Raw genomic sequence first — 20,431 nt, 5'->3', positions numbered from 1 at the left:
GCCTAGCAAAAGCCCCAAGGCTGCTTGGGCTAGCGGATTCTGGACAGGGGGAGCAGGGAAGGGAGAAGGGGTACTACTGGACAGAGGGGAGGTAAAGGTAAGTGAGAAGGGCTACTGGACAGGGGGAGCAGGGAAGGGGTGCTGCTGGACAGGGGGGAGGTAAAAGGAAGGGTGAAGGGCTACTTCTGAACAGGGGGAGCAGGGAAAGGGTGATGCTGGACAGGGGGGAGGTAAAAGGAAGGGAGAAGGACTACTGCTGGACAGGGGGAGTAGGAAGCAAAGAAAGAAAGAAAGGTCTCAGCGCCCCATTGGAATACAATGGCACAGTTGATCACATGACTTCCTTTTTAGGGATGTCTTATGTCAAGGTTACATTTAAATCCTTAATTTTAATGTTAAGTCCATTCTAATGTTAAGTTTTTAAACCCAGCAGGTGGCAGTGTTTCATTTTTTCTTTCTAAATCACTTTTGATCTCTGACCTTTACAGACACCAATCATGTCAGTAAAAGGCCTGCATCTTGCAGACACATCCTAACTTCTGTATGACCTCCCAATTAGCACTGTATGTTCTAATCTATAAGGAATAGATTCTCACTGTAAAAACTCCAAGTTTCCTGCTCCTCTGAGAATCTTATCTTTAAATCCCATGGATGTATATGAACAATGGTACATAAATTTGCCTATGTCTCAAGAGTCATAAAGTCAAACTTCTGAACTTCCTTGGCACAGCTAAAGTGCAAATACAGCAATTTAAACTTAATTACAATACCCCAGACTTTTTCACTAGACCTCATTTTAATTCCTTAAACTTTAATATGTTTACTTAATTTTGATTCATTCACAACCTCAGTTTTCATATCATCTGTGACACCTATCACACCTGTAAATTCCAGGAAATCTTCAACACTAACCACATATGCATGTATATATCAGGTTACATTAGCATTCCATAAAATGCCCACTTCCCCTTATTGAATAGGATCAAAGTAGGTACCACTTTCTTTAAGTCTAGGTGGCATCTTTTTCCATAATTTACCTGGCCTCTCCTGTTGCCATTTCCAGCTGGTTAACCCATGTCTTGTATACTTCTACAGGGTTTGTGTTAATGATGAGAGATTTGTCATCAATGATTTCCTTTACAACAGGAGAAAGCAGCTGTCTCAAGGTGTTTTGTCCTCTGGCCCCTCTGTTAAAGCTGACGACCATCTTAATGACGGTAGGGTTCCCAGTAACAATATCCTGTATTTGATCTACTTTAGATCTAGGATTAAAAATAAAATATAATACACATATGCACACATACAATCTTTTGTCTTATGTTTTTTCCTTCAGGTAGAACATCTTTAATCTTTCAGCTCCAGAAATATGTTGAACTGTCAACTTACTGTGCAGGAACAAAATCTCTTAATATGATTTGAGATATTCTCTCTTTCTCCAGTATTTCAGTGACACACATACCCAAGAGGTTTGTGGCATAAAAAAAAATATGACAGCTCCAGTGGACATAAGCATTTAAGCCATAAAAAAACGCAGTCAAGCACAGTTAAACTACTGAAGTTTTTGAGAAACATGCAAGGGTATGCCCTACTAGCATTGCATAGGACCACACCATTAAACATAAGAACATAAGCATTGCCATACTGGGATGGACTGAGCGACCAAGATGGTAAAGGGGATGGAACTCCTCTCGTATGAGGAAAGACTAAAACGGTTAGGGCTCTTCAGCTTGGAAAAGAGACGGCTGAGGAGAGATATGATTGAAGTCTACAAAATCCTGAGTGGAGTAGAATGGGTACAAGTGAATCGATTTTTCACTCCATCAAAAATTACAAAGACTAGGGGGGGGGACACTCAATGAAGTTACAGGGAAATACTCTTAAACCAATAGAAGGACATTTTTTCACTCAGAGAATAGTTAAGCTCTGGAACACGTTGCCAGAGGATGTGGTAAGAGCGGATAGCGAAGCTGGTTTTAAGGAAGGTTTGGACAAGTTCCTGGAGGAAAAGTTCATGGTCTTTTATTGAGAAAGACGTGGAGGAAGCCACTGCTTGCCCTGTATTAGTAGCATGGAATATTGCTACACCTTGTGTTTTGGCCAGATACTAGTAATCTGGATTGGCCACCGTGAGAATGGGCTACTGGGCTTGATGGACCATTGGTCTGACCCAGTAAGGCTATTTTTATGTTCTTAAACCCTGCTAAGTTAACATTCTCCAGCAACGAATTCCAGAATTCAATTACACTTTGTGTGAAGAAATATTTTCTCCTTTTTAAAAAAATCTACTTAGTTGCGTCATCGCATGCTCCCTAGTTCTAGTATTTTGGGAAACAGTAAACAAGTGATTCCAATCTACCCTTTCCACTCCACTCAGTATTATACAGATCTCTATCATATCATTCCTGAGCCATCTCGTCTACAAGCTAAACAGCCCTAGCCACTTTAGCCTTTCCTCAACTGTTCCCCAGGAATGAATTAATTTCTGCTCTTTTCTTAATAATATATCTGAAATGTTACCTCCTCGAATTAATTGGACAGTAATCAACACCTCAAATTTTAAATCATTTACTTCATGTTTATATTGCACCCAGTGGGCTACCAAAGGAAGGTAACATTTCAGATATATTATTAAGAAAAGAGCAGAAATTAATTCATTTCTGGGGAACAGTTGAACCACATGGTTTAAACAAGGAAGTTGAATGGCACCTGTTATAATTAGGGACAGCTATAGATGAAGCTTAAATAAGAATTAGGGAATGGGGTAGTAAAGATAATTTCAGTCTCATCTTTGGTGGCACTGTGGAAAGGTTCTGGTTTGGAGTTCTCACACTTGTGTGTGGCCGAGATATAAAGTATTATGAACAATAAGGTATGAATGAATTATTTACATGAGGTTAATATTGATAATATGATTATATTGTAAGGTTTATTTAGTTTTGGGGTGATTGAATTATAACATTATATATTATAGAGATTGTAAAGAACTGAAGCTGTCAAAAATCTAAATCCCCTGACGACGCTGAAAGGTGAAACGCAGTTGTGTTGGGTTTAACTGTTCAGTTTGATCAAGGTGGATAATATATGGTGAAGAGTTAACAATGGAAAGAAAAGAAGAAATGTGAACAATGGCACAGTGATGAAGATTTTTTTTAGATCTGCTGATTGGACAGTGTTTCATATAGTGAATGGACTTTTAAAGTTGGGATAAAGAGGGTAGATTGGGAGGGTTCATGTGTATTAGTATGATGTGAATATATGTATGAGAGAAGATGTTGTTTAATTGCATTTTATAATATATGGTGCAATAAGTATTTATAAAATATACGGTTTAAGGGTATAGCTCTTCTTTGCATGAAATTATTGTAAAATTAACTAGAGCTATTGAAGGTATTTTATAAATCCCGCTGGTGTTTGTGTATTGGTGACCATGTACATTTATTAGGGATTATCCTGAAAAACCTGACTAGCTCAAAGTCCCCCAGGTCAAGTTTGAGAACCATTGCTTTAGATCAGGGGTCTCAAAGTCCCTCCTCGAGGGCCGCAATCCAGTCGGGTTTTCAGGATTTCCCCAATGAATATGCATGAGATCTATGTGCATGCATTGCTTTCAATGCATATTCATTGGGGAAATCCTGAAAACCCGACTGGATTGCGGCTCTCAAAGAGGGACTTTGAGATCCCTGCTTTAGATCATATTGTGGTTTATCCAGAAACAGGTCACAATCTTTTCCTGATTTGGCCCTCAGGAATTGGCTTAGTCTAAAGTGCCCCCAAAAAATGGTCAGCACTGTGTGGGTGCTACAAAAGATTTATTTATTTATTTTCTATTCTTTTTTTATTAGAATTTTTATAAATTTATTTAGTTAAGTTAGTTTTCTATACCGTTCTCCCAAGGGAGCCCAGAACGGTTTACATGAATTTATTCAGGTACTCAAGCATTTTTCCCTGTCTGTCCCGGTGGGCTCACAATCTATCTAATGTACCTGGGGCAATGGGGGGATTAAGTGATTTGCCCAGGATCACAAGGTTTCGAACCCACAACCCCAGGGTGCTGAGGCTGTAGCTTTAACCAGTTTTGAACGTGAACTCGCAGGCATGCTCAGATGCTCAAGGCCCAGCAGACGAGTAGGCAGATCTTCAAGAGCCCAGATGAGAGTAAGAAGCAGCGGGGGAGGTGCCCAATTGTGTCGGGGGGGGGATGTCGGATCGTGTCGGGGGGGTGCCCAATCGTGTCGGGGGGGTCGGATCGTGGCGGGGGGGTGCCCAATTGTGTCGGGGGGGTCGGATCGTGGTGGGGGGGTGCCGGTTCAAGTCAGGGGGGGTGCCGGATCACAGGGGGGGTGCCTGATCGCAGGGGGGGGGCCTTCGAGGGGAGCAATGCCGGTTCTCGGGGGGGGGGGAGGGGGGGGGAACGCATCAAAGCGAGTTTCATTATTTCCTATGGGGAAATTCACTTTGATAAATGAGCATTTTGGATTACGAGCATGCTCCTGGAACGGATTATGCTCGTAATCCAAGGTACCACTGTATAATAAAGAGCTGAAATAGGAATTGAATCAGCATTAGTTACCTCCAATACCTCCGTGAGATACTTACAAAACAGAATCTTAGGAGAGATTAAATGGATTACTGGAAAATTAACCAATCGCAAGTTTCTAGCCCTGGCGGCATTCTCCATCGTTTCTAATTTTGCATGTATAGAGTGAGAATATTTCATTGTGGACATGTGAATGCCTGCAAGTTAGAAACCTGTTTATCAGTTTTAACCATATGTGCATCTAGAACTTTAATATTGGAGTTCACATTTTCAAGTTTTTGACAACTTCTTTAGAACAATGACTGAGTTTGAGTAATGATCAATTTATATAATTTCTCCATCCTTAAATTGACTTGCCATAAATCTTTTAAAGACACTTCCTGTATATTTGCTTCTGAGCCTTTAAAACCATCCAAAAAATTGATAGTAATTTGAGGCATTTTTACATAGGAAATAACAGGATTAATCTGAGGCTCTGACACTTCCAAAGAAGCAGTAGGACCAATTCCAGGTCTTAGTTCTGCAGGAAAAACAGGAGGGAGAGTAGGAGTTTGATCAGGAGAGCTAAGTGAGGCCCCTGAGGTCTGTTCTAGTTTCTTCACTGAGGAGTGTTTATCTCACAAGATGTCAGATGTCAGTCCATTGGGCCTAGGGATACTGGGGTAGACTTTAGTCTTGCCTTTTCGCTTCCCCATTAGAAAATCTTAACCTTAACTTGGAGACATCGTATGTTCTTTACCATGAGACCATTGAATAGTGCATTGCAGTAATCCATGCAGGACAGTACTAAGGCATAGAGTAGTTGGGTGAAGTCAGTCTTTGAAAGTAAGTCCTTAGTTTTTGGAGTTGTCGCAGGTAGTAAAATGAGGAAGATACCACCCGAGACACGTGGTTGGAGAGCAACAGGTTGCAGTCAGGGAATATTCTTAGGCTGCACACTTGGTCTTTTGCAGTTATGGTAATCAAGTCCCAGTGCAGCAAGGGATGGGTGCAGTTGCAGTATTCTTTGCAGATCCAAAGGAGTTCCATCATGGAGGCGCTTAGTTATAATTTGTTGACTAACATCTAGGTTTTGATTCCGAGAGGCAGATTAAGTGTCAATCTGGTCATCATGGGTTTCTCCTACTGCTAGGTACAGTTGGATGTCATCCGCAAAGGAATGAATCTGTATTTGCTATTTGTGGGCTATATCTAGGGCAGGCCAAACGTAGAGATTGAATAATAGGGAGGATAGAGAGCCCCCTGGTTTCGGCTGCACGTTGAGCAGAATGCTTTGGGATCTGCTATTCAGGAAGGAGGTAAACCATTGTAGTGCAATGTCTAGGATTCAATGAGGAGAGGATGGTCAATAGTGTTGAACGCTGCACTGAGATCCAGCAGCACCAGAAGGACATCATTACCCTTATCCAAGAGTTTCCAGCAGTCATCGATGTCGTGAAGAAAGGTTTCAGTACTGTGGAATTTCCTAAATTCCAATTGGAAGGTGGATAGGGCTCCTTGTTTGTCGATGAAGGAGTGCAATTGGTTTAACACTGGTTTTTTTCCAGGATCTTGGAGACAAAGGGTAGGTTGGAGACAGGTCTAAAGTTGCCGGGCACGTTAGGGTTGGGTATGGGTTTTTTCAAGATCAGTCTGATGACTGATGACTTCCAGTTTGTGGGTTAGGTTCCCAGTTGTAGTTTTAAGTATTTTGTCCAAGTCGCATAAAATTTACAAATTTTGATACATCAAATAACTCCCCATCCACAATTTAATAATTAACCTCAACAATTAGAACATAAGAATAGCCTTACTGGGTCAGACCAATGGTCCATCAAGCCCAGTAGCTCCTTCTTGCCAAAATCCAAAGAGTGTCAACATTCCATGCTACCGATTCTGGGCAAGTAGTGGTTTGCCTCATGTCTTTCTCAACAACAGACTATGGATTTTTCCTCCAGGAAATTGTCCAAACCCTTCCCAAAACCAGCTACGCTATCCTCTTTTAGCACAACCTCCCTCTGAAAATAGACCTGTATAAACACAATTGTGAAACACACTAAAATATCCTCAAAGTTTAGCTAAAACGCAAGAGAAAATATCTCAATGGATATAAGGGAGAAATACTTAAGGATCTCAAGCGCTCACAGCTAGAGGCTCGATGTATATTACGAGCCAGTAGCCATAGGGTGAGCTATCATTGGTCCAGTATTTTCTCCTAATTTCTCTGTTTATATCAAAAACTCCTTTATTAATTTTTTACGTTTCTTCTGGTATTATTTTGTCCTTATTTTATGAATTAATCAATTCGTATCGGGATAATATCAAGAAACAAAAACAGAAAAAAGCCTACCGTGATGCCAATGACTATACTAATAATAGAGTTTATAAATGGATGTATTCCACTCAACAACAAAAAAGTGAAGATAGATCCTCAGATCAGTTTAGAGACCTTATCCAGTTCTTCAGGCTCGAATGGATCGGTCAGCAGTCATTCGGAACAGCAAAAAAACTTCCAAAGAGGCAAAGGAAGGGGAAGATCCAGAGGCAGAAGCAGAGGTCGCAGAAACAACCGTACAAATTATTAAAAGATAGTCATCAACATCTCACCTCAACTATTATCAATATTTCAGATCGGATATTAACCCAAGAAGAAAAGAACGTTCTATCTAAAGGACTGTCATTCGTCCCTACTGCTCCACTCGATTATTTCCAATTTCAAGTTGATCTAGAGCGATTTATAAGATCATTATCCATTAAAAAATTTTTTCATGATAAGGATTCTTATCATGATAGATCAATAGTTGTTAAAAAATCTACTTGGAACCCTCCAGGTCCCCTAGATCCTCTTTTATATACTTTCAAACAGTTGGTGCTGCAAGATGTCGCAAAATTGCGATATAAGAAAATTGAGTCATACAATTTCACTAAAGAAGAACATAATCCTTTATTGAGTTTACAACAGGATCATTCTATAGTTATCAGTCGAGCAGACAAAGGTGGGGGTACGGTCATTTGGAACACTGTAGATTATCAAAAAGAATTAAAAGCACAATGACAGACAGCACCACTTATTTATTGCTGGACACGGATCCTACTTTACAGTTAAAATCTCAGATACTGTCTTTGACACAGGATGGTTTTGATGAGGGATATGTTACGAAAAAAGAATTTCAATTCTTAAATAAAGAACACAGTACTATTCCCTGGATATACTTAATCCCAAAAATACATAAAAGATTAAAAAATCCTCCTGGTAGGCCTATCATATCTTCGATTAATTCAATTCTTGAGCCGTTATCTACATATGCTGATTACTTTTTGAAACCTATAGTGACAACCAGCAATTCGTACATTAAAGATACCAGTTAGTTTTTGCTATGGTTGCAAACAGTTGAACTAGCTAATAAGCCTACTATCCTTGTGACATTAGATATTGTGTCCCTCTACACGTCATTACCCCAAGATAAATGCCTAGAAATTGCACAGCAGGCGCTTCGTTCTCGAAGTCGCCCACACCAAAGTCCTACCTCTTTCATTATGGCATTATTAACATTAGCCTTAACAAAGAACTTTTTTACAGATGGCAAAGATTTATATCTGCAAATAAAAGGGGTTGCAATGGGCGCTACCTGTGCCCCGTCCATTGCTTGCTTGTATATGAAACACTATGAGGAAACTTATTTAACTATTCATCAGTGGAGTCAGTATATTGTAGGTTGGAAGAGGTATATTGACGATGTTTTTATGATCTGGCAGGGTTCAGTTAATCAACTTACAGAGTTTATAGAGTGACTGAATGTTAATGATACTAACATTCAGTTCACCAAGAACCTTTCATCTGAAGGGATTAATTTTCTAGATACCTTGGTTTTCGTGAAGGATAATCATCTAGAAACAAAATTGTATGTCAAACCCACAGATACCTCTAGCCTGCTCCATTATGACAGTTGTCATCCTACTCCACTCAAAAATAGTTTGCCGCTGGCTCAATTTTTGCGCTTTAGACGCATTTGTACGCATACAGCTGATTTTAAATCTTCAGCAAATAAATTAGCTAACAACTTAAGGCATAAAGGATATCCTGAAAATGCTTTAAAAAAATCATACCGTAGAGCTAAGTATGGCTGTTACAATCTTCCAGAAATGATAGTTGTCAGAATTTAAACTCTACAGGAGATGAGTTTAATATAGGGGATGATACACAATTTCAAACTTTTGTGTTGAGGTATAATGTAGAATCAGAACACATTGCCAAAATTGTCCATTATCATTGGAGAATAGTTCAAAACAATCCCTGTTTCGAATATTCAAAACTACGGTTAACATATTCCAGGTCTCGCAACCTTAAAGAGTATTTAAGATTACAACCAGATTTGATTCAAACTGATAATAGTAAGCTGAATGGGTTCCACTCAAGCTGTGGCAAATGTCAAATTTGCCCCCTAAATATCCAAGGGGCTGTGTTCGTGAACCCTTTAGATCACAGACAGTATAAACTAAAGTATGTCACCACCTGTAAGTCAGATCATGTTGTGTATACAATTCTATGCCCTTGTCAAAAAATTTATGTGGGTAAAACCACCAGGCAGTTTAACATACGGATGGCAGAACACAAATCATGTTTAAAACTCAAAAGAAAAGAAGCCCCACTTGTAGCACACTGCTTGGAACAGAGTCATAGTTTTGGTGAACTAAAATGCATGATTTTAGATCAGATACCGCCCTCAGTAAGAGGGGGAGATAGAGGGAAGAAGTTGTTGCAATCTGAGCAAAGGTGGATTGACCGTTTGCAACCACAAGGCTTGAATATAACTATTAACTGGCAAGCCTTTTTTTGATAACATCCGTTTGTTTCGAGTGATCAGGGTGGGATATGATATACAGCAGATGGGCAATAAATATGACAATAACATCTGTTTATAAGCATTCTTACCCTTTGTCCTAAGATTTGGGTTTAAAAATAAAGTAATTTAGTCAAAAAATGATCTATATTTCGCTATCTTAAAATTTGAGATAGTTGGGACTGTAGTTTTCAACTTTATCCTTGGATATGGGTGAGTTAGCTTTAAGACAACATGTTCGATACCAGTTTTTGTCTTCAGACGTCTGTATTAACTTAAGGTTTTAGGTTAGTTTGTAAAAGACAAATAATGATAGATATGCTATGTCTTGACAAGTAGATTATCCTTTAAGTATCGGGTAGATCTAACTATGTCCTAATAACTTTTTTAGTTTTAGGAAAAATATAAATGTTAAAATCCTTTAGTTTAATTTCCGGGAGATTTGTGTCAATACCGACACTTCCCCGGATGTGACGTCAGACGCCGCCGAACTAGTATTTAACCTCAGGGGTTTGGTTAGTGTAAGGAAGACGACGATCAAATCGGCACAATATCTGTGCCGTGATAACATGCAGTCTCCCTGCTGTTAAAAATTCACTTTCTTGCTGGCATAAACAGGTATGTTAAATTACTTTAGAAGGGTTCTTTAATTGGTTGAGTTTGAGAATAGAGGTTTAATATAGATATGCTCCCGTTACATCTGCTAGTAAAGTGTAGTTGAAACATTATATGATATAACATCAGATGGATCCATTTAGGAGCTTTTTAGAAAAGAATGAATATTTAATTCAAGTCGCCGTAAGTTTTCGCCATTAAACATTCATTAACGCGAGTATGAGTGTTAATTCTTATGTCATTTAGAGATTGTAGTTTGAATTGAAATCCTATTTGTTTTATTTGTAGTTTGAATACTGGTGCCTTTCCTGACGAAGCTCTTGTAGTTTGAGCGAAACGGAGATCTTCCATCGTCATGTTTAGAAGCTAAGTACTTCAGAATTCCTATATTGTTGAATGAGAAAGAACTATTTGACAAATGAAGATATTACCACGTTAACATCTCTTAAGAATGATTTGTTGGATGCAGCTAATATGTGAATAAGCAAATAGGCAAACTAGATTTACACAATATTTAAAGTATTTTAAAAAATAAAATAAGGACAAAATAATACCAGAAGAAACGCAAAAAATTAAAAAATTAATAAAGGAGTTTTTGATATAAACAGAGAAATTAGGAGAAAATACTGGACCAATGATAGCTCACCCTATGGCTACTGGCTCGTAATATACATCGAGCCTCTAGCTGTGAGCGCTTGAGATCCTTAAGTATTTCTCCCTTATATCCATTGAGATATTTTCTCTTGCGTTTTAGCTAAACTTTGAGGATATTTTAGTGTGTTTCACAAGAAATTTTGAGGTGTTTGTGTAAACACATAATTGAACATCAAAAGTTTACATCTTGAGAAGTTAAAAGCACTGTGTGGAGATGGGATTTGATATACTGCTTTTCTGTAATTACAATCAAAGTGGTTTACATATTATAAACAGGTACTTATTTTGTACCTGGGGCAATGACAGAACTTGCCCAGAGTCACAAGGAGTTGCAGTGGGAATCTCAGAACACTGCACTATCTTTCTACTATTAATCATTTCTATAGTGCTACTAAGCAGATGCAGCACTGTACACATTATATGCAAGTACTATCTCTGTACTTAGTGGATTTACAAACTAAGTTGTTTTTTTTTACCTGGGGCAAAGGGAGTGCCAAGCAATCTGCCCAGAATCACAAGGAGGCTACAGGTGAGAATTAAGGTGAGGGAGTTGTGAGTTAAAAGCAACCTCCAAATGGTGGGCTTTTAGTCTGGACTTGAATATTGCCAGTTAAGGGGCTTGACATACTGACTCAGGTAGTCTGTTCTAGGCGTATGGTGCAGCAAGAGAGAAGGGACGTAGTCTGGAGTTAGCAGTGAAAGAGAAGGGCACAGATAAGAGATACTTGCTTGATGAATGGAGTTCCCAGGAAGAGTATAGGGAGAGATAAGGAAGGAGAGATATTAAGATGCTACGGAGTGAAAACAATTGTAGGTTAATAAGAGGAATTTGAATGGTACGCAGAGACGGATTTGGAGCCAATGAAGCGACTTGAGGAGGGGGGTGAGCATAGCAACTCAGGCAGAATATAAGTTGTGCTGCAGCATTCTGAAAGGATTGAAGGGGAGATAAGTGGTTAAACGGGAGACAAGTGAGAAGCAGGTGTAGTAGTCTAAGTGAGAGGTGATAAGGGTGTGGATAACAGTTTTGGTAGTATGCTCAGAGTAAAGGTCAGATTTTGGTGATATTATAGAGAAAAAAACATCAGGTTTTGGTGGTCTGGTGGATTTGTGCAGAAAAGGAGAGAGATAAGTCAAAGATGACCCTGAGGTTGCGAGCTGACAAGACAGAGAGGATGACAGTATTAGTCACCAAGATAGAGAGGTTTGGGCAGAAAGATAAGCAGCCATGTTCAGTTTCAAGTAGTGGCAGGACATCCAGGCAGCAATGTTGGACAAGCAGGCTGAAATCCAGACTTGGATTCCTGCAGAGATTTCTGGTGTAGAGGGGAAGATTTGGGAGTCTTCAGCATAGAGGTGATATTGAAAACCATGGGAGAATATCAAGCGCACCGAGGGAATAAGTATAGGTGGAGAAAAGAAGGGGTCCTAGAACAGAGCCCTGGGGAACCCTGACAGATAACAGGATAACAGTGGAAGAGGATCCATCACTGCATACACTAAAGGTGCAATGCAAGAGATAAGAAGAGAACCAAGAAAGAACAGGGTCCTGAAATCCAAGCGAGGACAGCATATCAAGGAGAAGGCAGTGGTCTACAGTGCTAAAAGCAGCAGATAGATCATGAAGGATGAGGACAGAATAGAGGCCTTTGGATCTGGCCAGGTTTAGGAAGGGTAGTTTCCGTGGCGTACAGGGGGTGAAAGCAAGATTGCAGCAGGTTAATAATAGCTAGGGATGACAGAAAGTCGAGACAATGGCAGTGAACAGCACATTCAAGTAGCTTAGCTAAGAAGGGGAGAAGAGAGATGGGGTGATAGTTGGAAGGGCAGGGAAACAAACTCCTACTTTCATGCATTTTGAACTGTATTTTAATACAGGGAAATATAAAAAATGCATGGACAAAAGGCACTGTAATAACAGTCAATAATTCTCAATGACTAATTAAAAAAAATGTAATGCCAATGTAAAATCCATTTAATGGTCTACAAAACAAAATGGAAATTAACACAAAGGAATTGTGCCTCTGTAGGTGAGGTGCTTCAGAAATCAATTTAGACAACATTCTGTTCTTTCACATACTTGATCTCCTCTTGGAGGGCAGTCTCAAAGAGTTTTAGAAGCAGATATTCTTCTCGCTGATTGGAAGCGTAGTTATACAGTGTAAAAATCACAGTATCCATAAATTTAGTAGATTTGTTCTGAGGCATCTGGAAAATCAGCTTAGCCAAATAAGTAGGATTAGTCTAGAAAAGAAAAGAGAATTCTATGCAATTACAAGGGGACACCACAGCAATACTATTAATGATATGGCCTCTGTATCTGAGGGAGGCAGTATTAGAATTGACTTCACCCAGGCTTAGGAGCAATGCAGAGCCGAGGGATGTACATTTGGTATGTATGGGTATCCGACAATTTAAAGTGTAAGCAAGCTGCTTGCATGCACACTGTGTGTACAGATTGATTACGCACACACAGGTCAAAAAATGTTCTTGTGCCTATGATGGGCACAAAAAGCATGAACGTGTGAAAAAAACACACACACTGTGAAATCTTAATTTAAAATGAACTACAAATATTTTGGCTATGCACACCCCTAACCTAATGTACTGTGGGTGACAGGTAAGTGGTGCTTTAAGAGGAACATATATTTCAGCTGGAATGCTTACTCTGATCTGCAGGGGGAAGTGAATGAAGACTCTAATATGACACTAATAAAGGACCCGACTCATATTGTAGTTTACCTGTAAAAGATAGAAGAGGTGTTGGTAGGCTTCCAATTTTTTCCTTTTCTCTTTGCTCAGACCCTTGATGCCCTGCCGTTCACCAATCACCATTTCTTCTACCTGACTTTTGCTTTTCTTGTTTAGCTTCTTACTGTGGGATACCACATCCTGCAGAGGGAATCCACATATTGGGAAATAATTTAAAAAATGTTATTATCTAACACTAAGGGCTCCTTTTACAAAGGTGCGTTAGGGCCTTAACACGCGGAATAGCGCACACTAGCCGCTACTGCCTTCTTTTAAGCAGGTGGTAACTTTTCAGCTCACGTGCACTAAAAACACTAATACACCTTTGTAAAAGGAGCCCTAAGTACCTGAACAAGGAGGAGCATGTGCCACATGCTGACATTCATACCAATGATTCTTACTGTTTTCTTTTTAAAACTTTATCTTTATTGGTATTTTAAATGTACAAATAAATGCATGCCTCTAATCTACAATATTGACATAAAATATATATTCTATTGGTCATATCAAGCATTAATCACACCCAATTCCTGTCATAATTGCTGTAACAGGCTGTTGTGAACCTAAGTTTCAGAAAGGCCATATGCGATTGCACATACAGAATGGGGAGCAAAATTCAGTTTTCTTTTCTATGTTGGGATAATGTATCCCGAACAGCTCATAGCAGGTCTTTAAAAAAAAATTCTTTATTGATTTTCAAACCTTCAACAGTGCAATGCAACAAATGCTCATAGCAGATCTGATGCAAAAAAAAAAAAAAAAAAGCAATAGGCTTTGCACACTGGTTGTCTCAGCTTTAGCAGATAAGTTTGTAGCACCTTTTGCAGAAATAGGGTTTGTGCAGGAGTTAATCATGCACAAAGCCTTGCATAGGCACTAGAGCATAGTATATTTAAATCCATGCTACTGAAGCCATTAGCTATTCAGTGCAGATGCAGAGAGGTGCATAGAAGACTAAAATGCTGAGTGCAACACTGGGGCTTTAACAAAGTCTGAGGAGGCATAAAAGGTTAGTGCATTCTTTAGCAGTCAGCATTTTAGTGAGATATCATGCCTGTCTCTTCTCTTTACTATGAGCATACGAGAGACCCCCATGGATTTTTTTCTGGTCTGGGTAAAAGTGCTGAATTTTTATTTTATTTTATTTTTTTATTTCTTTATTTATTTTAAAGCCATGATTAAGTGCAGGATATAATAGTCATATAACTCTATAAAAGCACTTAAATACATTTACAATTATAATTTATGACAAATAGATAGATCACCCCCTCCCAATTATATTTAAAAAAATACACTCAAATTGAGAAATACATTCCAACCTGCCCTCCCTCCCACCCAAAGTTGCGCGTGTACATGGATCTGTGCACAAAAATTTGCTTCAGCACAGGAGTTATAAGCTCATACATCTGTGCTTATGCTGGAATGTTATTCTGTGAAAACACTATAATGTGTGGTAGCAATTCAGAAAAATCACCAGAAGTTTATATGCCAATCCTTCCAAGGTAAATCATGAATGTGAAATGGATTCTCAGATGGTGGCTAGACAAACTCTTCTGTTAACCAGTCACTACATTCATTGAGCCATATAAAGTGTGTGCTATTCAATATAAATTTAGAGAAATATTGTGCAAAATTCCACTTCAAAAATACAGTACAAAAATACCCTAATAATTTGATTGAAGCAACCCCATGTGTTTCACATACAGAAAAAAAAAGCTTACAAAAAAAAGTATGCTTATGAAAAATTTGCATCTACTTTATATGATCCGCACATAGGCATCCCGGGGGGGGGGGAGGGAGGGGCAGAGTATGGGCAGAACTGGTGTAGATTTGTTATAGCTGCTCACATTTACGCCTTTGAGGCAGATGTAAATTTTCAATTAAGGATGGCTCTGGGCCCCTATTTTCTAAAGGCACATAGGGCTCCTTTTACAAAGGCGCTCTAGCGGTTTAATGAGCGTAATAGCGCGTGCTAAACTGCTGGACACGCTAGCCGCTACTGCCTCCTCTTGAACAGGTGGTAGTTTTTGGCCAGCGCGGGGGTTAGCGCGTGATGAAAAGTCACGCGCGTTAACCCCACTAGTGTGGCTTTGTAAAAGGAGCCCATAGGCTTAAAATAGGTATTTTTAGACTTTTCAGAAAGCTGCTATAAATGCCGGCTTTTCCTTATTATAACCAGGATAGTCATGCAAATGATTATTCGCAATTGGAAGAATTGGGATCACCTTAGTTTTCCTTTTTGGTGGGCGAGCTTATGTTTAACTTATAAATATGAGAAAATGAATGCTGACATGCTGGGGCATAATTATTATTATTATTATTATGTTCTTGTATACCGCCATACCCAATGAGTTCTAGGCGGTTCACATCAATTAATTAGGATCTGATCTGCACACGGATTTACAACATTTTGTCGGAGTTACCAGCAACGAGGAAGGAAATGTTGGAACATTTTAGTAATAAGATATTCAAATTAGTTTGGGGTCCATTGACGTCTTTTGTTATCCTTTATCTTTATTTTCTGTTGTTTTTCACCCACACATCCAGGGGGGTGGGAGCAGGAGGGGGGGGGTATATCTTTTGTTTTGGTATTATTCCTGGTGGTAATGAGTATGGGGGAGGGAATTTTTATCTTTTGTATAGATACTGATTGATTATAAGTGCTTGACTGATTATCATTATTTGTATATAAATTGTATTGCACTTTTTGTTGGCATTAAAAACTAAATAAAGTTAAAAAAAGCTGCTGTTTTATAAAATTATCCTCCATATGGCAATAGTTTAATTCCATTGAACAGCAGGCTTTAGCTTATCAAGCATGTTACTGCTTGATTACTGTTCATAGCTTGGGAAATACATTTAATAATGTAAAAATATCAGACATAGGAAGTTGAATGAAATCAGTCACCTAACTCAAGGCTCTAGCTATTTTTGCCCCCAAAGCATTGACCACCATGGAGATTGGGAAGGCGGTCTGGGACAACACTTGGTTTGTTTCACCCTCCCAAACAAAAATTGAATTTTTCTGCCTCTGCCAGATCTTGGATATGTATCTCCTGGCTCCACTGGTTCCTTATTCAGAGGGATAGACAAGAGGCAGTAGAAAGTTGATCTTTACCTTCCCATTATTCCAAACCTGTAAAAGTGGATCCCTGTTGGATTGGGAACTAGGAGAGAGGGATCCAAACCCTGTTTCTGCCTCCCAAAGATACAAGGAATATATCTCCTACTGTTACACTCATTTATTCAAGTTTTTGTTCACACATGAAGGCATTTTTCTACCTCCTGGGAGGTTTCCTCTAAACTACATAATTTCTTGTGCAAATCCCTGGTTTTGAGCACTGTACAAGAGCTAAAACAACCACTTTTCTGGTGATGCGTCTGCTAGACCAAGAGCCAGGAGCCTCTCACCTGTAGTGTGATCCTATTTTTCACCAGCAGCCCAATCTTAATGTCCATCAGGTTCAGATCCTTCTCCAGCTGCTGATTAGATCGGATTTTGGTGACGACCTCCTCTCTCAGCCTCGTCACCTCCAACTCCTCTTGAAAGTCCAGGTCACTTTGGTCCAAGAGGTGAACAAATTTACGTACAACATTCAAAGGTGGATTTTCAGAGCTAACTGCAAGAGAGAGACATGGTGAGCCCCTTAAAGAGCACACTCAGCCTTAACCCAGAAATAGTACATACAGAGTATTTCATATCTTTCATAATGAAATTGCAAATGCTCTTATTGACATGAGTCCCATGAAATACTATCCAAGAATACATATGAAAACTGTATTGTCATGGGTCTTATTCACAAAGGATAAGTAAGCCTTTGTCAAAATGGCAAAAGAACCATATTTTTTGGTGTATTATGTAATCCCTTATACCTCAGAACGCAAATAGCAAAAAAGAGGAATGGAGGGAAAATATACAATATACTAGAAAACATGGAGTGATTGCTTTCTAGTATATCCCTTATACCTCTGCATAATTTCTTTTTTTTTTTTTTTTTTATTTTATATTTATCAAATTTTACATTTTATAAATCAAGTATCCACTTGTACAGAAAGTTGAAGAAAAGCAAGAAAATAATACTCATAGGTAAAATACATAATAATCCACTAAATAAAAATAAATGTTAAGCTTAAATTCAGCTCAAGTCCTCTAAATTAGATCCAAGAAGGATAAGGCGGAGATATTAACAGATACTAACAAATATCAATTCAAATATTAGGAAAACAAAGTCCCTTAGCTGAGAAAGGATATCATTTATTCAAATACACCTCGCTTGATTTCCCTTCATCCAGTCGAGTTCCTGCCAGAAAAGCTGTCAACTGGAATGGCTCAAAGAATACATATTTCTTCATATGGTACTGTATTACACATTTGCAAGGGTGTCGTAGGAAAAAAGTCCCTCCAAGAGATATAACACCTGGCTTCATCAAAAGAAATTCTCGCCTTCTTCTCTGAGTTTCCCTTGCCAAATCTGGGAACATTAATATTTTATGTCCAAGAAATTCTTTCATTTTATTTCTGAAGTACAATCTAAGCAACCAGTTTTTATCTGGTGCAAGGGCCACCGTAAGAAGCAATGTTGCCGGAGATGCAAGCTCTCTGTCCGAAAGTTCCAAGATTGCTGAAACATCAAGTGGTTGACTATCCTCCTGTTGTTTAAGTGGTAATTTAGTAGTTTTCATTGGTAAGTAATATACTTGAGTAAATGGTGGTAATGTATCCTCTGGAATACCCAAAATCTCTACTAAATAACGTTTCAACATATCTCTAGGTGTCACAGAGGCTATCTTAGGAAAGTTAATCAAACGGAGATTATTATTGCGAGAAAAGTTCTCCAAAGTTTCCAATTTTCTGCGCAAACTTGTGTTATCTTTTACCATTACTTCATTAAGCTGTTTTGATGCTTTTAACTCCTGTTGTATATTTAGAATTGAGTTCTTAGATTCCTCAATTTCAACTTTTATATTTTTTATATCATTTTCTTGAAGAGTAATTTTATTTTCCAGCTGCAAAAGCTGGGGTTTAACAGACTTGGCTAGGTCAGCAACTAAATCCCAGATTGAGTCCAGTGTTACTTCTCTGGGTTTTTCAATAACATATGAAGGATTGAAAATTTGAATAGTCTCACCGGTTATCAGCTGATTCTGGCAATCCTTCTGCTGGGCTGAAATAATCTCTGATGTTTCCAAATCCTCGGTATTTCTTGGACTCACCTGAAAACTCAGGGAGTCCATCTCCACGCTCCCCTCTCTGTTCTTCATGGCCTCCGAGGGTAGGTGCTTACCTCCTTCCGGGAGCTCCTCCACTCGTGGGGAGCTGGTAACCTGAGGAGGTGGGGGAGGTGCCCTAGCGTCGGGGCTGAGCGTAGTTTCTAGCCCCAAGGAGATCACCTCATTTCCGCCTCTCTGAGGCGTCTCCAGCGGGGGGGATGCAGACGCTGCCGGGATATCCTGTATCCGACGCAGGAGGTCTTCAATATTGCCGAAAGAGGGGACCGCTGAACGCCGCGAGGCTCCAGCGGCGCTGCGGCCTCTCCTCTTCGGCATCTCAAGTAAGTAAACAGTCCAAAAGAAACTTTTCAAATCAGTCTTCTTCGGCGTGCTACTCAGCGTCCGGGACCGTCGGCCATCTTGGATCCCTCTGCATAATTTCTTATAAAAAATCTTTTAGGGGTACCTTCAATCCAATCTATTTGGTTGGACACCATTTGTCAGGTAACTTTTGCAAAAACAGTTTCATGATTATGGAACGAATTGCAAGTTATCTGCGGTTGGAGATACTGCTCCAAAAATCTAAAACAGGGCTAAAAATGACTTTTTCCACAAAAGCCTTTTAATCTTGATTATGCGGTGACCACCCTATTGCTAAGGGATCTGGTTTGGGGCTGAGATGCATCTGACTTATGTCCAATTATGTTCTTTCACTTTTAGCTATTATGAATATTGTAACTTTGCTTTTCAATGTTTTATTGTACATTGGAAGGTCAAGTATAATGTAAAGTGCTTAGATGTTTTATATATATCAAATTTAAAATAAACTTGAAATGCCATCTATGGTTACAATGTAATAAACCTGAATTGTTTGTTCCTATTGAAAAGCTGATAAAAAAAACCTTAAATGCTGGGTTACTATTTTAATTGTAATGTTAAAAATTAACACTTCTCCTGCAAATTATTTTTATGCCACCAAAGCTCCTAAAACATTTTGTGGTCAAATGCACATCAGCGTTAAGGAGATAAGGGTATATAAAAATTTGTAGTGATGCAAATGCATTGTCTGCTGCTGACTTGTAAGTAGTAATTAATGGGTTCTTCTTCCCTTCTGGTCCTTGAGCAGCACTGCATTTGGACTGCCATTTAGGTGTTTCAGGAAATAAAATAGGGCAATGCATAAAAAAAAAAATGCAAAACTTAAATTTTAGATAAATTATAAGGATGAAGGCTGAGTGAAATGAATGTTTATATGTCTCAATCAATACATGTTCATGGCTACTTACTCAGTGTCCTATAATCCACCCGGGCTTTGTTCGCTTTGAGAAACGCTTGTATTTTTATAATTTCTTCATTCTGTAGATGATCAAAAACTCATTAACTAGGTAGAGACCATCTGTGATGAGAAATATATCCAATGGAATAAAAGCCTTATACAATAAGAGTTAATGACTTAAATATGCTTTCCCAAAAGAAGGCAAAAGAACAAGACATTCAGTTATTTCAAAGTTATGAGAACAAGAAGCAAGCATGTTTCTATGGAATGATGTTCTACAACAGTGTTTCTCATACCTGTCCTGAGGAAACAACAGCCAGTCAGGTTTTAAGGATAATCCTAATGAACATGAATGAGACAGATTAGCATGCTTGTTATCTCAATTATATGAAAATAACCCTTATGCATACTCATTAGGAATATCCTGAAAATCCAACTGGCTGGTGGTACCTCAGGACAGGTTTGAGAACCACTGCTCAAGAGCAAGACATCATGGTAAATACTTGAAAGGAAGTACCAACTGGAAAGACTTTCGCAGAAAGGTAGTGGATATACACAACAGCTTCT

At 38.9% G+C, this 20,431-nt stretch overlaps 1 protein-coding gene across 3 annotated transcripts in view; it reads right to left on the bottom strand.

Annotated features, from left to right (window-relative positions):
• IQGAP2 (IQ motif containing GTPase activating protein 2) overlaps positions 1-20,431 on the bottom strand; it is a 511,872-nt gene that overhangs the window by 67,376 nt on the left and 424,065 nt on the right. For all 3 annotated transcript variants that reach the window (XM_033929310.1, XM_033929312.1, XM_033929311.1), the window contains 5 exons: positions 19,875-19,944; positions 16,789-16,997; positions 13,369-13,518; positions 12,707-12,870; positions 1,038-1,262 (listed from right to left, as the gene is read on the bottom strand). In XM_033929310.1, the coding sequence (XP_033785201.1) occupies positions 1,038-1,262; positions 12,707-12,870; positions 13,369-13,518; positions 16,789-16,997; positions 19,875-19,944 (818 nt within the window). The remainder of the gene's footprint in view (positions 1-1,037; positions 1,263-12,706; positions 12,871-13,368; positions 13,519-16,788; positions 16,998-19,874; positions 19,945-20,431) is intronic.

This window comes from Geotrypetes seraphini, chromosome 1, assembly GCF_902459505.1.
Source record: "Geotrypetes seraphini chromosome 1, aGeoSer1.1, whole genome shotgun sequence".
NCBI classification, from domain to species: domain Eukaryota; kingdom Metazoa; phylum Chordata; class Amphibia; order Gymnophiona; family Dermophiidae; genus Geotrypetes; species Geotrypetes seraphini.
This window is presented reverse-complemented; position numbering and strand designations above follow the sequence as displayed.